The sequence below is a fragment of the Schistocerca cancellata genome, chromosome 12 (assembly GCF_023864275.1).
Source record: "Schistocerca cancellata isolate TAMUIC-IGC-003103 chromosome 12, iqSchCanc2.1, whole genome shotgun sequence".
NCBI lineage: Eukaryota > Metazoa > Arthropoda > Insecta > Orthoptera > Acrididae > Schistocerca > Schistocerca cancellata.
In genome coordinates this window covers 13,631,157-13,649,048 of record NC_064637.1, presented here as the reverse complement: position 1 = coordinate 13,649,048, position 17,892 = coordinate 13,631,157, and the positions used below count along the sequence as shown (strand labels likewise).

At 42.0% G+C, this 17,892-nt stretch overlaps 1 protein-coding gene across 1 annotated transcript in view; it reads left to right on the top strand.

The window, feature by feature from the left end:
* LOC126109402 (glycerol-3-phosphate dehydrogenase [NAD(+)], cytoplasmic) overlaps positions 1–14,115 on the top strand; it is a 91,233-nt gene extending 77,118 nt beyond the window's left edge. Inside the window, exon 9 of the mRNA XM_049914433.1 lies at positions 12,656–14,115. Within this exon, the coding sequence (XP_049770390.1) occupies positions 12,656–12,704 (49 nt within the window). The 3' untranslated portion in view covers positions 12,705–14,115. The remainder of the gene's footprint in view (positions 1–12,655) is intronic.
* Positions 14,116–17,892: the final 3,777 nt, after the last annotated feature.

Here is a 17,892-nt window from a genome sequence, read left to right as displayed (position 1 = left end):
GACACTGTCCATTCCGTTCAACTGCTCTTCCAAGTCCCTTGCTGTGTCTGACAGAATTACAATGTCATCGGCGAACCTCAAAGTTTTTATTTCTTCTCCATGGATTTTAATGCCTACTCCGAACTTTTTTTTGTTTCCTTTATTGCTTGCTCAATATACAGATTGAATAACATTGGGGATAGGCTACAACCCTGTCTCACTCCCTATATAGAGAATAATAGATGGCAAAGCTTCCAAGCTTAAACTTTATGGAACAAGGAATTCCACCACCATCGGACAGCTGCAGTTTCCCGGGTACTGTTAGCAAGAATGTTTCACTTCCTCCTGTCCACCTGCAACCTGCCACAGACAACACCGTCCATCATCCTTCCTCTGGCAGCGAGGTCACCCTCGATCGTGCCTATCCTGCGGGTTCTGAGTCTTCCTGCGGGATGTTTCCTTTCACCTCTTTTTCCAAATTTATTCGACCTCTCTTTCTCGGTGCCACCCTCATTACGTACCTGCACGGTCACAGTCCGAATGTGACAGTTCGATCTGAAAGGGACGTCTCGATTTCAGCTTCCTTTCTCATTCCTTTGCTACTCCGTCTTGCTCTTCTGCACTGGGATATAAGGAATTTCATTTCCGAAGCCCAGAGTCTCGACGGCTGTCTGTGCTCGAACACTGGAGTTCTGTACCGGTATATGAACATCCCCAATTTTATTCTTACTTTTTGGTTGAATTCAGAACCAGTTTGCACTTTACCAATAATCAAATAATCCCTGGAGATTATACTTTAGACATCTGGGAAACTGAAACTTCCAGGCAGATTAAAATTGTGTGCCTGACCGAGACTCGAACTCGGGACCTTTGCCTTTCGTGGGCAAGTTCTCTACCGTCTGAGCTACCGAAGCACAACTCACGCCCGGTCTCACAGCTTTACTTCTGCCAGTACCTCGTCTCCTACCTTCCAAACTTTACAGGAGCTCTCCTGCAAACCTTGCAGAACTAGCACTCCAGAAAGAAAGGATATTGCGGAGACATGGCTTAGCCACAGCCTGGGGCATGTTTCCAGAATGAGATTTTCACTCTGCAGCGGAGTGTGCGCTGATATGAAGCTTCCTCGCAGATTAAAACTGTGTGCCCGACTGAGACTCGAACTCGGGACCTTTCCCTTTCGCGGGCAAGTGCTCCACCATCTGAGCTACCGAAGCACGACTCACACCCGGTACTCACAGCTTTACTTCTGCCAGTATCTCGTCTCCTACCTTCCAAACTTTACAGAAGCTCTCCTGTGAACCTTGTAGAACTAGCACTCCTGAAAGAAAGGATATTACGGAGACATGGCTTAGCCACAGCTTGGGGGATGTTTCCAGAATGAGATTTTCACTCTGCAGCGGAGTGTGCACTGATATGAAACTTCCTGGCAGATTAAAACTGTGTGTACTCTCAAAAAAACATTAACCGTAATTTTGCCAGCGGACGAGTCGGTCTTTGTCTCATTCGACACACTGTTACGAGCCTCAGTCTCTCGTTTCATCTCTGGTGTGTAATGGTGGACCCAATTTCATCCACAGTCACAGACTGTCACCAAAAGTCCCTCAGGCTGCTAGTGAACAAAGCCGAACACTACAGTCTTCTAGACACATTTTTCTTGTCAATAGATTATAGTTTCATTATTTTAATTCGCAGGTGTTTTGTATTCGATTAAGTTTCAGTCCCAACAGTCCCGGCATCCACTCAGACTTCCACTCGGTAGTCTCGCACTATGGTGCCACTGGTTTTTTTCTGGCAAAACCTCAACTGTGTGCCTAGAGAACTAATCACCTTCAGTGCCCTCGTGACTAAATTTAGACTTGTTAATTCAAATGCTGGTGGTGGCTTGCCTGCACTTTGTCCAGTTTACGTTCTACAGTTCAGTAACCCAGTCTTTCAAATGAGACAGCTTCAGGAACATCACAAAAGACATTTCCCTCTTTGGTTTTCTTCTTCTCATTCTCTCCCCCTCCTCCTGCCTGCCTCTGTAACTTCAAATGGCTACTTTAGATGACTGTTGCAGCTCTCTCTCTCTCTCTCTCTCTCTCTCTCTCTCTCTCTCTCTGTGTGTGTGTGTGTGTGTGTGTGTGTGTGTGTGTGTTTATCTTCAATCATTATAAGAATCCTGCTTGCATACAATGATTTTATTTGACAAAATTCTCTCTATTTCATGGAAATTTGGCAGATTTATCAAATAACTGTTACATTTCAAAATGAACAAACTAATATTCACTGTTACTGTTGTTGGTATCCAGATTAATTCTGTAGTTTTTCTTATCTGTTGGTGGTAATTATGTATTAACTACTACAGTTTAATCATAAAATTGTAAAATTCTCAATTTTCTGTATTTGTGCCGTAGAACTACTACATTTATATTATTTTACCCAAGGGTTCCACATCTTTCTCGAGGCTTTTTTTATGGAAGGAGGAAACAGGTTCTCTATAACTGGAAGACCATTTGCAGTGTGGAACTAGACCAGTAGATAAAGAGAGAGATTAAAGATTTGATTATATTCACACCAAGGGAACAGCGTTGTAGATTCCTGGAAGTGAGCTAGTGAATATGTGTGATGATGTGGCCAATTCACAGCAATTTCTTTAAGGTGAGTAGTACTTCTTGGTAAAACTCATGGGTTTAAAAAGTAAACTATAAAACTGTGAATGTACACCCAGAGCTATTTAATTTAAACAAGCTGCAATCGTCGGCCACGCCAGGTTACAGTGGCTTTGTGTGATATGGAGGCCAACTTGTAACGTATAATGGACCGTTGTACAGTTTCGTGGATAAGAATGGTTACTTATGTCTCTGTAATTGTTTCATCTGGTTCTTGGCTTTTATTTGATATCATTGTGTGTAATGTGGAAGAAGATGCTTGGGAGATGATGTGAATTCATTTATTCATGTAGTTCATAAACCCCGAAATGAAGGAGAAAGTTACTACTTACTTATTTGTAGCTCTGATAGTGGAGATACAACTGATGAGACAAAAAGAACTAAAGCACATAGAGAATCAATAGGCAAGAAAACAGGTGCTAAGGTAGTCTACACTGGGAAGGTCAGTGATTCGAGTTGCAGAATTGTGTCTGTACTGTACTGAAGAACACACAGAATACAAGGGGTGATCAAAAAGTTTCAGTCCTAGGGCATCACTGCAGTGTATATGCGACATAGCACGACTCCGATGTTGGTATATAAGCGACTGTATGTAGGCAGCAGATTTGTGTGGCATTTGTGTCTTTCTGACTAGTGCGTGGTAAATGAAAATAATGTGGTACTGTGACACTGTTATTACCAAATGCGTCCAAACAGGACAATGTCCTGTTATATTCTTGGCTGCCAAAGGACAGACACAAGTCGACAATCCATTAGAAACTGAAGAACGCATCAGATGCAGCAGCACATATGTCGAAAACTCCCATTGTGGAATGGTGTGCCGAGTCCGTGAAAACACACGTCTCCGTATCACAAATGTACGACTGAAGTAACTCTGACTTGAGTGGGAGACACTGTACTCCTCATCTCTATTCGTGTGATTATCCCACTTTCAGTCCCTTGAAGGGTCAACGACTCCTGTCAGACGAGGACAGGCGGTGAGTGGTTAGAGCCTCCTTCACGCAGCAGGACACGCTGTTTTACCGAGCGGTTATCTCCGACCCGTCATATCGGTGGCACGATTGCCTCGATGCTTACAGCAATTTTGTCCAATTGGTATACCTAGTCTGGACTGTACGGCCTTTGAATGGAAACTTTTTCATTGCCCTTTATAGTATTTGACAATGTTTGCACAAGTAGTGTCACTGTTTGCTCCAAATAGAGTAAACATTAGTATCATTGTGTCACTCTCTTTGTCTGATTCATTAATAAATAGGCTTACTTCAATTTTCTCTGTTTCACAATGACTGAACACACAAATTAGTAAGTGGAAAACGGAGAACAAACATCACGATGTCTGTGACTCTTCAAACTTTCCTGGTGGACTTCAAAGAAAAAGCACTAGTCAGCTACTCTCAAACCCTCTTATTTTCTGGGATATGTGGATGATACGTTCGTAGTGTGGCCACATGAACTTGACACTCTACCTATGTTTCTTCAGTACTGAAATTCGCTACATCTGAATATAAACTTCACAGTGGAAGTGGAAAAAGATGGTACTTTACCTTTTCTTGACGTTTTGGTACGAAGGAAAACAGACGGAATCTTGGAACACAGCGTCTACCGCAAGCCGATGCGTACAGATCTATATCTGCAGGCGACAAGCTACCATCATCCTGTGTTCACAGAGCATATGTGGTATCTGATCGTGAAAGCCTGTCAAGTGAAATACATCGTTTGAAGACACTGTTCCGACAAAATGGTTATTCTGAGAGACAGATACGTAATAAATTCAGGCCTGAGGAAGTTCTGTCTACGGAGCAGAATGAAGATACGAAGACACCACCACTTTGCCCTTCTTGCTGTATTATGGTGCCGTGTCACCAGGAATCAGAAGAGTCCTCGGAAGCTATGACATTAAGTGTGTTTTTCGACCAACTGCAAAACTGAGAAACATGTCGGGTTCCGTTAAGGACGATCTTGGCCTGAGGAAATGTGATGTGTACAAGATTCCTTGACAGTGTCGGGCAGCATATATAGGCCAGGTATGTTGCACAGTACAAGGAAGCTATGATGAACGTCAGCATCGTACACACTTACGTCAACTGGAAAAGTCGGCAGTTGCAGAACACTGTCTGAATACTGTACATCACGTGATTTGTGAAAAGATGGAAGTTTTATCCCTGGCATCATCTTTCTGGGATTAGGAAGCAATACATATCCGTACATCCGATAATCCCATCGACAGGAATGTGGGATTTCAACTGAGCACAGCCTGGAACCCTGCATTGGCTGCTATTAAACCACGATTCTTCGATAACAGACCTGTCATAACATCGGTTTAGTTCAGCCATTGGTGAGTAACGTCTGGCTGCAGTGTCGGCAAATGCAGCGTACAGTGCACACGCAGGAGAACCGCTCTCCGATTTTCCACCTATCTGCAAATTCTTGCACACGCGCAATTTCCACGCCTGCACATTATTTGCGTGCGAGCCTCGATGTGCAGATACCGTCAGTCATACCTAGCCACCAGCAAGGTTGAACTGCCTGAAGATGTCAGACAGTTGCTCAGAGGAAATATTGTAGAATTTGCAGGTCATCCGGCCTCAAACCTGTGAAGACTACACTACTGGCCATTAAAATTGCTTCACCAAGAAGAAATGCAGATGATAAATGTGTATTCATTGGACAAATATATTATATTAGAACTGACATGTGATTACATTTACACACAACTTGGGTGCATAGATCTTGAGAAATCAGTACCCAGAACAACCATCTCTGCCCGTAATAACAGAATTGATACGCCTGAGCATTGAGTCAAACAGAGCTTGGATGGCGTGTACAGGTACAGCTGCCCATGCAGCTTCAACACGTTACCACAGTTCATCAAGAGTACTGACTGGCGTATTGTGACGAGTCAGTTGCTTGGCCACCATTGACCAAACGTTTTCAATTGGTGAGAGATCTGGAGAATTTGCTGGCCAGGGCAGCAGTCGAACATTTTCTGTATCCAGAAAGGCCCATACAGGACCTGCAACATACGTTGTGCATTATCCTGCTGAAATGTAGGGTTTCACAGGAATTGAATGAAGGGTAGAGCCACAGGTCGTAACACATCTGAAATGTAACGTCCACTGTTCAAAATGCCGTCAATGCGAACAAGAGGTGACCGAGACGTGTAACCAATGGCACCTCATATCATCACGCCAGGTGATATGCCAGTATGGCGATGACAAATACACGCTTCCAATGTGCGTTCACCGCGATGTCGCCAAACACAGATGCGACCATCATGATGCTGTAAACAGAACCTGGATTCATCCGAAAAAATGACGTTTTGCCATTCGTGCACCCAGGTTTGTCGTTGAGTACACCATCGCAGGCGCTCCTGTCTGTGATGCAGCGCCAGGGGTAACCGCAGCCATGGTCTCCGAGCTGATAGCCTATGCTGCTGCAAACATCATCAAACTGTTCGTGCAGATGGTTGTTGTCTTGCAAACGTCCCCATCTGTTAACTCATGGATTGTGACGTGGCTGCACAATCCATTACAGCCATGCGGATAAGATGCCTGTCATCTCGACTGCTAGTGATACGAGGCCGTTGGGATCCAACATGGCGTTCTGTATTTATTTCCTGAGACAGTCAAAATACCAACCTACAGTTGTGATGTGAAACCTCATTTCTCAACCCCCAGTGCTTTACATTAAACGCCAAATCTTCAGCATACATCTTTCCGCCGTACAAACGACCCGATTTGTGGAGACTGGTCGGCTGCTTCACGAAAGCTCACAATGTGGACTATCGTCCTTTCACTTTCAGTTGCAGAGATGACCCCTCTCTGAACGCCTGAAATGTACTGTAGTTAAGGATTACAAAATCTGAGAACTCAGGGTCTCCAGTTGTCTCCCTTCTATTCCAGTCTCGTATTGTTTGTGGAAAGAAGGATTGTCGGTATGCCTCTGTGTGGGCTCTAATCTCTCTGATTTTATCCTCGCGGTCTCTTCGCGAGATATACGTAGTAGGGAGCAATATATGCTTGACTCCTCGGTGAAGGTATGTTCTCGAAACTTCAGCAAAAGCCCGTACCGAGCTACTGAGCGTCTCTCCTGCAGAGTCTTCCACTGGTGTTTATCTATCATCTCCGTAACGCTTTCGCGATTACTAAATGTAACGAAGCGCGCTGCTCTCCGTTGGATCTTCTCTATCTCTTCTATTGACCCTATCTGGTACAGATCCCACACTGCTGAGCAGTATTCGAGCAGTGGGCAAACAAGCATACTGTAACCTACTTCCTTTGTTTTCGGATTGCAGTTCCTTAGGATTCTTCCAATGAATCTCAGTCTGGCATCTGCTTTACCGACGATCAACTTTATATGATCACTCCATTTTAAATCACTCCTAATGCCTACTCCCAGATAATTTATGGAATTAACTGCTTCCAGTTGCTGACCTGCTATATTGTAGCTAAATGATAAGGGATCTTTCTTTCTGTGTATTCGCAGCACATTACACTTGTCTACATTGAGATTCAATTGCCATCCCCTGCGCCTTGTGTCAATTCGCTGCAGATCCTCCCGCATTTCAGTACAATTTTCCATCATTACGACCTCTCGATATACCACAGCATGATCTGCAAAAAGCCTCAGTGAACTTCCGATGTTATCCACAAGGTCATTTATGTATACTGTGAATAGCAACGGCCCTACGACCTTCCCCTGCGGCACACCTGAAATCACTCTTATTTCGGAAGACTTCTCTCCATTGAGAATGACATGCTGCGTCCTGTTATCTAGGAACTCTTCAATCCAATCGCACAATTGGTCTGATAGTCCATATGCTCTCACTCTGTTCATTAGACGACTGTGGGGAACTGTATCGAACGCCTTGCGGAAGTCGAGAAACACGGCATCTACCTGGCAACCCGTGTCTGTGGCCCTTTGAGTCTCGTGGACGAATAGCGGGAGCTGGGTTTCACACGACTGTCTTTTTCGAAACCTGTGCTGATTCCTACAGAGTAGATTTCTACATTCTGATTTGATAGTAATGGACCCAGTCCGTCATTGTGGAGTAGGACAGGGCACGGGTACTTTCTGGACTATTCCTGCAGGCAGTCTTCTTGCCGAAGTTGAGTCGTACCTATTCAGTTCTGACAGTACCTACTCTCGCTTAGTTACGAAACCACCGTCTGACATTTTCCTAATCGTCCTGCTTGACAAATTCTTTTCGCATACGAGGGACAGTGACCACTGGGACCTGTACTCGGACATAATTGCCAGTCAGAATGCGCCTCGAAGCCTCCCGCCCGAGCCCTGAGTGCACTTCCCTTGTATTGCTGTGCACTCCTCGTCGGCTAGTACTCGGACCGACGTATTTCGCGGACCTAAAGTTCCTGTCGTCCTCGTGACCTTTTTGCATCTTTCCCTCTCAGTTCTTTGGCGATATCAGAGTGCTGACATCTTAACACTGATAGTTTAAAACTGTGGACGGGACAGGATAGGATATATTTCTACATTTACCGCCGATCGGGTACGACATTGACGGAACCCTTTATTGTGGTCGGAGTTAGGGTCATTGATCTTCTGTCCAGTTTAATGTCACCACAACAAATTCCTTCCCTGCGCCGTCCTCTCTGTCTCAGAGTAGCATTCACACGATATTTTTCTTCTGTGATCTGCACGTATCAGGTCAGTAAATTTTATTGCTTACATTTGACTGTCACAGGGAGATTAACTGTCGACTGTTCGTTATGCAGCTAAATCACTACAGGGTGTTGGGTCTACAAACAAATTGTTCGTAACTGTTGTGCTATGTCCTTCGGTCCTTGCAGGGAATTTTACTGTGGAAAATAATCTGAATCTGGATATCCACAAGCAGTGCCTTCCAGGAAAGTCTGCGTAACGTTTCAAATCCCATTTCGGTGTGGGGTCAGGGTGTCTTCCGCTTACTACCTTTGCCAGTTGCCTCGGTCACCCCTCTTTTATTCTGTCTGTTAATTACTTTTACATACGGTTAGTCCTTATCTGCTACACACTGCTCTACATTTTCAGGAGTGCCTCTTCATTTAGCACTCTGGCAAATGCGTGCCCTCGACGGTTCCTCATACTCGATGCTAGCCGACGACAGACGGACGGGGGATTCCCTACTGTACCCTCCCTCTTTTCCAAATCATTATTTCTCTCAGCTCGTTTTATTGTCGTCTGTCGTCCTGGTTTTCATTACGCTTCTAGTCTTTTCACAGGTAATATTACGGTCCTCCTCGCAAAGCTACGACGAACTGTCTATTCACAACAACTGTTACAGAAGAGGAGGATTTAAATTAGTGAAGGCCTTAGTGCTTAATAGAGGACTACGAGGTTTACAAAATATGCCCACACGACTCTCCACTCTCGGATGGCGGTCTGACAGAGTCACGACCCGACAGTAGCGTCGAGGCCCGCCAAGCTCGTTTAAGTTCGACTGGGCTATTAGAGTCTTTACAGCACCTTATAATGTCTCCGGCAATACGAGATGTCAGATACGGCAATACACCCGGGACTGTGTCCTAAGGCCGACTAAACAAAACACATCGAGGATCATTTATTTAGTCGCAACCTCGCCCAGCCGGCGCCTGTCTCTGCAGACGATCCCCGGGGGAGGAGGTGGGGTGGGCTTCGTCTATACTCTTGTGTAGCCGGTGCAGTTACTTCTCATTTCTGGCAGCAATATTCCTCTCGATGCACCAGTTTTGCCACCTGTATGTCCTACCACAATCTGATTAGATTTCTGACCGATGTCACCAACTCCAGACGGACTAGCTCTCAAAGCTCGGAATGACATTATCTCTCTTTAGTCCCCGAACTCCTGACTGACCGACCGAGCTACTACTGTTTAGAGAACAAAATAATTGTGATGTCATTGTTCCTACTTTGTATTATCCGACATATGCTAACAGATATCAGAAAAATTATAACTTTCACTAACCCTTCTGCTGCTAGGGGTCACTTTAAGCACGGATGGTATTCTGGCATCTCACACACTTCTTGTTCACACACGTGTGATACATTATTTGAGAACTATTTGGGACAGAGTGTCAGTAGGGTACATCTATAAACCAGGTTATGAAATCTGTCACTCTCTCTGGAGTGACATTATTCTATTGCCCCCCAGCTCTGCAACTGACTATTTGTGACTGTACAACACATCAACTTTACTGGCTCGTTTTAACAGATCCTACCATCTCTGCCTTGTTAGAACAATTTCATATTTATGAATGAAAACATCTATTCGGACTGGTCTAATGTTATTGACTTTTTGTAAATATATCATGTATAATTATGTTTCGTACATTTGTAAATTCTTGATGTTGTTTTGTGCGCTTATGATTGCATTGTGTATATGTATTTATTTGCAGATTCCTCTGGAATATATCCATTCCAACAAAATAATGTTTTATGTTTGTACTGTATGTTTGTGAGACAGCAAAAGAATGTTTTGTGTTTGTTAATTTGTATTCTGAAGCTGTCCTGCAATATTTAGATTAAACGTTTGTATGTGGCACACAGTGTAGATAGGTGACAGCATGGTGTTTTATTGGCTGTTGTGTTTTGAAAGCATGTTAGATGCTTGTGTAATGTAATTAAAGTACTTAATTGACTATGTATTAGGAATGTGTATTTCTACTCTAGTTTCTCAACTAACAAAGGAACAAGTATTAATTTTTGCTTTGTACTTATTTATTTGTATCTCACTAATAGACTACCGAAGCTATCATTGTATTATAATGCTCATAAGATTAAGTCATTTTTATAAGTAATAGATCATGCATGGTTAGTTAATGTAATGTTTACCAATTTAAATAGCTGTAAACTGGAACTGTGCGTGTAACCTCTGTTGTTCGGGATTTTTTTTTTTTTTTTTTTTTTTTTTTTTTTTTTTTTTTTTTTTTTTTTTTTTTTTAAATTACAACTGTTGCATATTACCATTTCATTGTTGTCACATTATAAGGGTCACCTTTGAATACGGAGTGGCATCCCACATGGATCAATTTGTGAGAATGAAGTGCAGTGCGTCATGTAATCTCTGTAGTCAGTGGTAGACTTTTTGCTTCTAGCAGCCATGTGAGTCGTACAAAAGATTTATTATGTTTATACAAATCTCCGTAAAGGGATATGAAATATTAAAATTTTCTGTGCTCTTTCAAAGAGCACATAAACACAAGCTAAGAGTGTTCTGAACCAGTGTATGTATCTCCGGCTTTAAGCTGAGACCTCTTCGGAAAAGAATGTAATAAGAAAACAACAAAAGTATAATTTGACTTAATAGCATGCTTATGAAAGACTGTAATATTAAAATTCTGTTTATTGAAAGTTAATTTGATTATTTCACCATTATTTCAGTTTAATGATAGCAGATGAGGGTATTCTTCATAACTCAGTAGGCTGCTGCGGTGGACAGCTTCACTTCTGTGCAATTTTGAAAGTAGGGGACGAGTACTGGCAGAAATAAAGCTGTGAGGGCAGACCAAGTGTGCCCCCACTGCCCGCAAAAGGTGAGGTTCTGGGTTCAAATCCCAGACTGGCAAAAAGTCTTAATTTGCTGGGAAGTTTTGACTTAAACAATACCTTACTTGCCCTTCTACATATTCTGTATGATTGCCAACTGCGAAACTAAAGAAATTCTAATGTACTTGGAGGCATTCACGAAGTTGTTATTCCCAACCATTCTGCGAACGGTGTAGCGAGGAGGCCAAATGATAAAAGTCTGTTGCCTACCCTTCACAGTGTACACATATATAGTAGACGCGGGTGTACAGCGTGTCCGAGAAGTCTTTGCACGGCTAGGTCAAACCTATATTGGAGAACTTACAGTACTGCTAGATACATAGTTTATATATGTAAGTGCATTTCCATGTCCTCCACAAGTTGTCAAAACCGTGTATCTGCCAGAACTGTAAGGCTTTGAAAGGCTTCCCAAATATTTTTGGACAACTCTCCATATGTCTTGTGTTGACACTGATCCATGACGACCTCGACTGGTCCCTACGAGTTGTCTCTGGTGGTGGCCATTTCAATGTTGGTGAACTATACCTGACACACACAGTGACAAAAGAAATGTTTACCGAGAAATCGCACATCTTAATACTGAAGTATGCTGGAGCTCCATCCTGCTGTAACATCACACGATCCACCGTGTCCTTGTCTTCGAGGTGAGGTATTAACCACATTCGCAATGTGCCCTTAAAAGAATTTCCATTCACATACCTTTCAAAAAATATTGTCCAGACAGTATCATTATGATGCCCTTGCCCATATAACTGGAGGAGGATTCCTTTCCAATTCTTGCACACGATCTGAACATTCAGAAAGCACGGCAGACTGCAACTCGCTGCTCTGTGTAGTTGTCAGATAATTTATTCACAAATACCGATCTAAATCATTTCATTTTCAATTTTATTTAATTTTTTTAAGATACAGTCACACCTTGTGGACTGTAGTACTTCAAGTTCAGTAACTTTTGTGAGAACAGATTTCACTTGAGGCTGTTCAATTAATTGAGCCACATTCTCTCAAGTTTTCTTATGCCCACTATGCAATACTTTAGCGCTTCTCAAAACAAACCGTATTTCTCCCAATCTAGAGGTCACTTTTTGAGGTGGAGGCCTCACCAAAATGATCTCTAAATATACTAATTATCTCTCACATTTTTTTCTCTGTTTATGTACACTCGTGCACCCACAGAGACAACTGTATCCACTCACATCAGACATTGATTCACAATTGAAACCAAACAATATAATACTGATAACAAAGTATGAGTACTAACAAAACAATTGTACAAAGGTGAAAGGTCACGGGGACTTCTTGGACACCTGTACACAAATAATGTGACACGACAGTCTGTAAAGGAAAATAGGGAAGAGGAATGTCAACAAGAAAGAGTGAAGCGTGCAGAATGTGATTTCTCGTATGTTTATTACAGCACAGATGGAAGTAATTTGTGAAGAGTCAATGAAATTATACTAGTCTGTAGACAATTCACAGTCACAGTGACTCGTTATCCGCAGCATCCGCACAGAGCCGCCGACTCCGGACAGCGAAGCGGGCAGCGTGTAGGGGGGAGGCAGAAGGTGTACAAACTTCCGCGCTCTCCACTCTCCTCCATCCGCAGCCCCCCAACCTGCCCTGCCCCTCCTCACCGGCAGAAGAGACCCTCCTCGAGGTATCGAGGTGCGGAGACGCTTCCTCGGAGCCACAAATGGACCAGCTGAGCGTCCAGCAGTGTCGTCCTCTGTTCGCTTCCTTGTAGCGACTGGAAGTAAATATTTTGTAATCCCGATTGCAAACTAAATGTTGTTGCAAAAAGGTGTGCGAAATTGTCTAGGAAGTAGCACATACTTTTGCTGGGATCTAGAAAGGTAAAAGGGATGCTCTGTTATGATGATGAAGCATATAGTTTTTAAGAGGTAAATATGTTTAGTCGCCAAAAGTCTGGAAACGGAGTGAGGCACATTTACTGTCCTCACTTTTTTGGATTATTGGCTAGTTTCTCCACATGTACCTGACTGTTTAAATATTTTTATTCCGCATGAGAGTTCCTCAAAGAAATTTGTTAAAATTGTTCCGAGTTGCCTTTTGTCGCAAGTTAAATAGCTGTATGTCATTACAGTTTGGAGCAAGTCTGAGGCTTATTTATTGCAACAGTGGTGCAAAATGTGATATATTAACTTGCTGTATGTTTTACAATACATACTATTCTGTGCTGGTCTAGCAAGGAAAAATGAGCGTAGCAGAAATATTTTTACTGGTAAAGCTTGTATTCCAATCTCAAGTCTTTGTAAATTAATTTATACTTGTGTTTGTCTACATACAATTTTATAAATCTATGCTCACTAGCGAGTTTTAAATGAGATACATTGGAAACTGTATATGATAACAGCTGATCATTAAGTATCTGATGTGAGTCTGAGGAGGAGACTGTTTATATGTCATTATAAAAAAAATCATAAACACTGCTCTGCATATACAAAATCACAAAGTAACATCTGTAAATGATTGCATGTAATTGCACCTGTCAAGTGTCTATAAAGATATGGTAATCATATTTTTTTTATAGTTTCCACTATAAAGGGAAAAGATGGAAGTTCAAAGTTTTAATGTGTTCTGAAATTTGTCTTCCATAAGTCACATGTGATACTACAGTGGCAATACATGTATGATGTATGTTATAATATGTAGGCAGCAATTATTTAGCCATTTGTAATCAGGAACAGGAACATAGAAAATAGCATTTTCTGAACTTATATTTAATGATGAATGTGTTACTTTTGGAATATATGATACATCATCACATGTGATTATTTCTTTCCCAGTTGCTGTTAATTGGATAAAAAAGATTTTTATGCATACCTAACTGCATCTCTCCTTAGTGCATTATTGAGATGTTGACTGGACGAAGAAACAAAATATGAATCCGTATGGATAAGAAAGGAATGGTGCTGCAATAAATCACAATAAGTTTTCTCAACAGTCTCTTCTCTCTCACCCCGTCCCCCTTGTTTACCAGTAACAAATTACTTAAGGCATCGGATTTGTTGTGTTTCAGGAACTGTAAAATAAATGTCTCAGTATTAATTCTTCCTGTCATTTTTTTTGCTAAGTAATGTAATAATACTCTCCAGTTGACAATATTTTTTGGTCTGTGAATAGCTACAAACTGTTCTGGATTGACTTGAACTGAAAACTGTATGACATAGTTCCATTTACCATGTCTGTACACCATACAGTGCAAAAGGAATAATTTGATGAGGAACTCTAAATAGAGAATCATACAAACTACTAACATGACACTATATACTCTTGTTCCTAAATCATATACCAGTTAACCAACAGTTACAAAAACTGGTTCTTCATAAATATAATCATAATATAATATAAAATAAAATCCTCCCTCATTATCGATGTTAGTGTAAGAATGTGAATTTTTATTATAATGACTGAAAATGCTGTATGGAGTACAGATCAATGGTGCAAGGAAAAACAGTGTTACACCTTACAGATAAGTGTTTACAGTTTCCAAATTTGTGTTCTTGTAAATGAGCCACACTCTCTGAAGAAGGTGTAAAATGTGTAAACATCCTCTGGGCTAAACAAACACTAATCTGCCAACATTCCAACTTCTTCCGAGTGGACAGTAAGCTCCCGTTTCTGAGTAGTTCTTGCAAGTAGTGACCAAACTGCTTTGCCACTCATTCTTACACAAACTGCCCCGATATAATTGAGCGATGTGACACACTCGTGAAACGACGGATTGTGTTCAAATCGCCACCCAGACTTAGGATTTCTGCAATTACCTTAAATTGCTTAAGACAAGTGCCAGGGTACTTACTTTGAAGATACACTCAATTTCTTGCTTCATCCTTCTACATTTTGAACTCCTGCTGTATCATCACAGGCCTCTTCCTTTCCTCTTCGAAATGAAACAGTATATTGAGCGGTAGCTACTGCAAATGATATTGTTGGCAGTGGGTGCAGGCAAAATACTAGATGCTTAAATTCTTCCAGCTTCTACTGCTTTGCAACAAGGGAGCCAAACATGCGAGAAAAAGTATACAAACTGTAGATACACAGAAAAAAACGTGTATGTTTGTCACCCTGTTTTATCTATATATCTACCATACAATGCTTCCTCTCTGCTGTAAATGTAAATAGTTACAATGATATCCAATATGTAACATTATTAAACTCTGTCTGTGTGTGTGTTTTTTGACACCTATAAGAACCAGTAGGGTAGGAGCAATGGCCCCAATGTAACATTGGTGTTAAGATTAGTTTTTTTCTGCTTTGACCTCGCTAACTGTGCTTTCCATTTGCCTCTATAATGGAATAAAAATTTTCTACTTTAAAATTACTAGTAAAAGTTAAGAATGTGTCACACTACTCCCTATTCCTACAAAGAGTAGCGGTACTTTACTCAGCTCTTCTGCCATGTTTTCTTCAATAGAAGAGAGAATTTAATAAACACAAAATCTGATTATTTAATCAATGTGACTCGAATTACATATGGCAAGTCACATCAGCAGTTTACTGTCAATTCATTTTTTTGCTCTCGAAGAAACACTCGCACAGCTCAAACGAGTGAAGGATACGTCTGGGAAGGTGACGGTGCATCGAGACACTACTGCAACTCCAGTACTCTCGGGCCATCATTTTTTTTCCCTTCATTTGCCTTACGCACACGAGTATCTCCGAGCAAGACGGCACTTTGCTGTCCTCACTTAATGAGGCTGCACCACCTTCCTAGTGCATACCTCCGTAACAGTCGAGCATCTCGGAATATGTCGTACCTGTCCTCGCTCGAAGTACTCTACACAACTGTGTTTGAAATCTAACAGTGGAAAATAAAAGATGGGACAATAAAATGAATTACGACAGATTACTACTTACAACATTGAGGCAGTGTTAAGCAGTGGAAGGGCTCTTTTAAAAGTAGACTGTCAGATATTATTAGACTCGATCGCACACAAATGCGCACGGTGCTATGGCCTTGCCGGGGTGAGCAGCAGCGATCTCGGCTGCTGCAGGTAGTACGGCTGCAGAAGAGGTGTGGGATAGGGGTGGGGGAGTGTTGCAGGTCGTGGTGGGGAGGATATTTAACATTTCAGGGCAGACTAGGAGGTGGAGGTAGTCGAAACTCTGGCGGACAGTGTGATTCGGTTATTCCAGACCTGGACAGTACTGAGTCACTGGGGGACTCTTTTGCAGCCAGAAAGTGGTTGTGGAACGGTAGGTTACTGCAGAGAGACCATGTGGGAAATCTGTTTTTTGAACAGGGTGAGGAGGCATATTCGGAGAGGGACTGTTCCTCGCTGCAGATGTGACGGCGACAGGTGCCTAGGCCGTACGGAAGGGACTGCTCGGCGAGGAACGTGTGTCGGCTATCGCGGCGGAGGTACTGTCGGTAGGTTTGCCGTGGGCAGGTATACTGACGGATCCACCTCTGAGGTATAGGTCGACACTGAGGAAGGTGGATTTTGCAGCCGAAGAGGACCCTGTGAAGCGAATGGCGGAGAAGGTGTCGAGGTCCTGGAGGAATGTGGATAGGAGGTCTTCGGCCTCAGACCGAATTGTGACTATGTTATCGACGAATTTGACCGGGTTGTGGGATTTAGGATTCTGAGTGGTTAGGAAGGTTTTCTATACTCAATCCACAAGTAGGTTTCTGTAAAACTGTAACAATATGAGTGAATATAGATGTAACTGAGCTTAAATAGCGTATTTGCCTCTATTGGTTACAGTAGAGAGATCGATCTTTCAGTCTTGTCTGTATGTTTATATATAATATTGCACGAATACAGGCTGGGCGAGTGTAAAGCTATCGTTAGAAACGCACGCCGCGCGATTTCTTACGATTTGGTCGGTCATAATAATAACAACAACATGCTTTTGAATACAATTAAAATATAATGGCAATACCTGTTTAGTGTTATTGGAAATAATATGTAGTAAATTAATGAGTACGGTAGCTGATCCTATAAGAAGAGGTAAAATTGGGCATATTGAGGTGTTTTGCTTTATATCGACGAAACCGATGATACGGCGTCATTTTTTTCATTTACTCTTAGAAATAAACTAGTAAAGAAGTGCTAATAGTGCGCAGTGAAAAAATATAGGGGCAAGTTTTAAATAACTACGGTATACGATCAGAGTAACAAAAGGACATTCAGTTACACGAAATCGCGGATAACGAAGTGTGATCATTAAATTGAGTACACCTACAGGGCAGTCAATTCCGGGAGAAATCTATACGCATCTCACGAGGGACACGTTATTGAGACCGTTTTTTTAATTATATTGCGGAGAGCGGGCTCCAATATATGAAACGGAGAATAATGTGAACTTTTACACGAACTCTTAATAATTGCGGATCGGAGAGAAAAGTGTGTAATTGTCTTACGCCTAACAAACATTCGTGGAGGCGGTGGCTAAAGTAGAAGTCAGTTACAAAATACTGTATCATTATCACTGACTGTTGGTGTCGAGCAACCGAAACTGTTCATCAAAGGGTTTTGATGGAACTCGGGAGTTAGGGTTCAGGCACTCGCATATACTCCATATCAGAGTGTGACTGAGTGGTGAATGCGAAATAAAACTGTGAACAAAGTTACGTTAAATAAAACAGAAGAAACAAGACATTTAGGTCGTATCTGTTATTATTCCATAAACTGTAACATTTTTTATCGTTGTACGAAGCCTTTATAGGCAATCGTTATGACAATTTGCGTCGAAGTGATCTCATTACGTT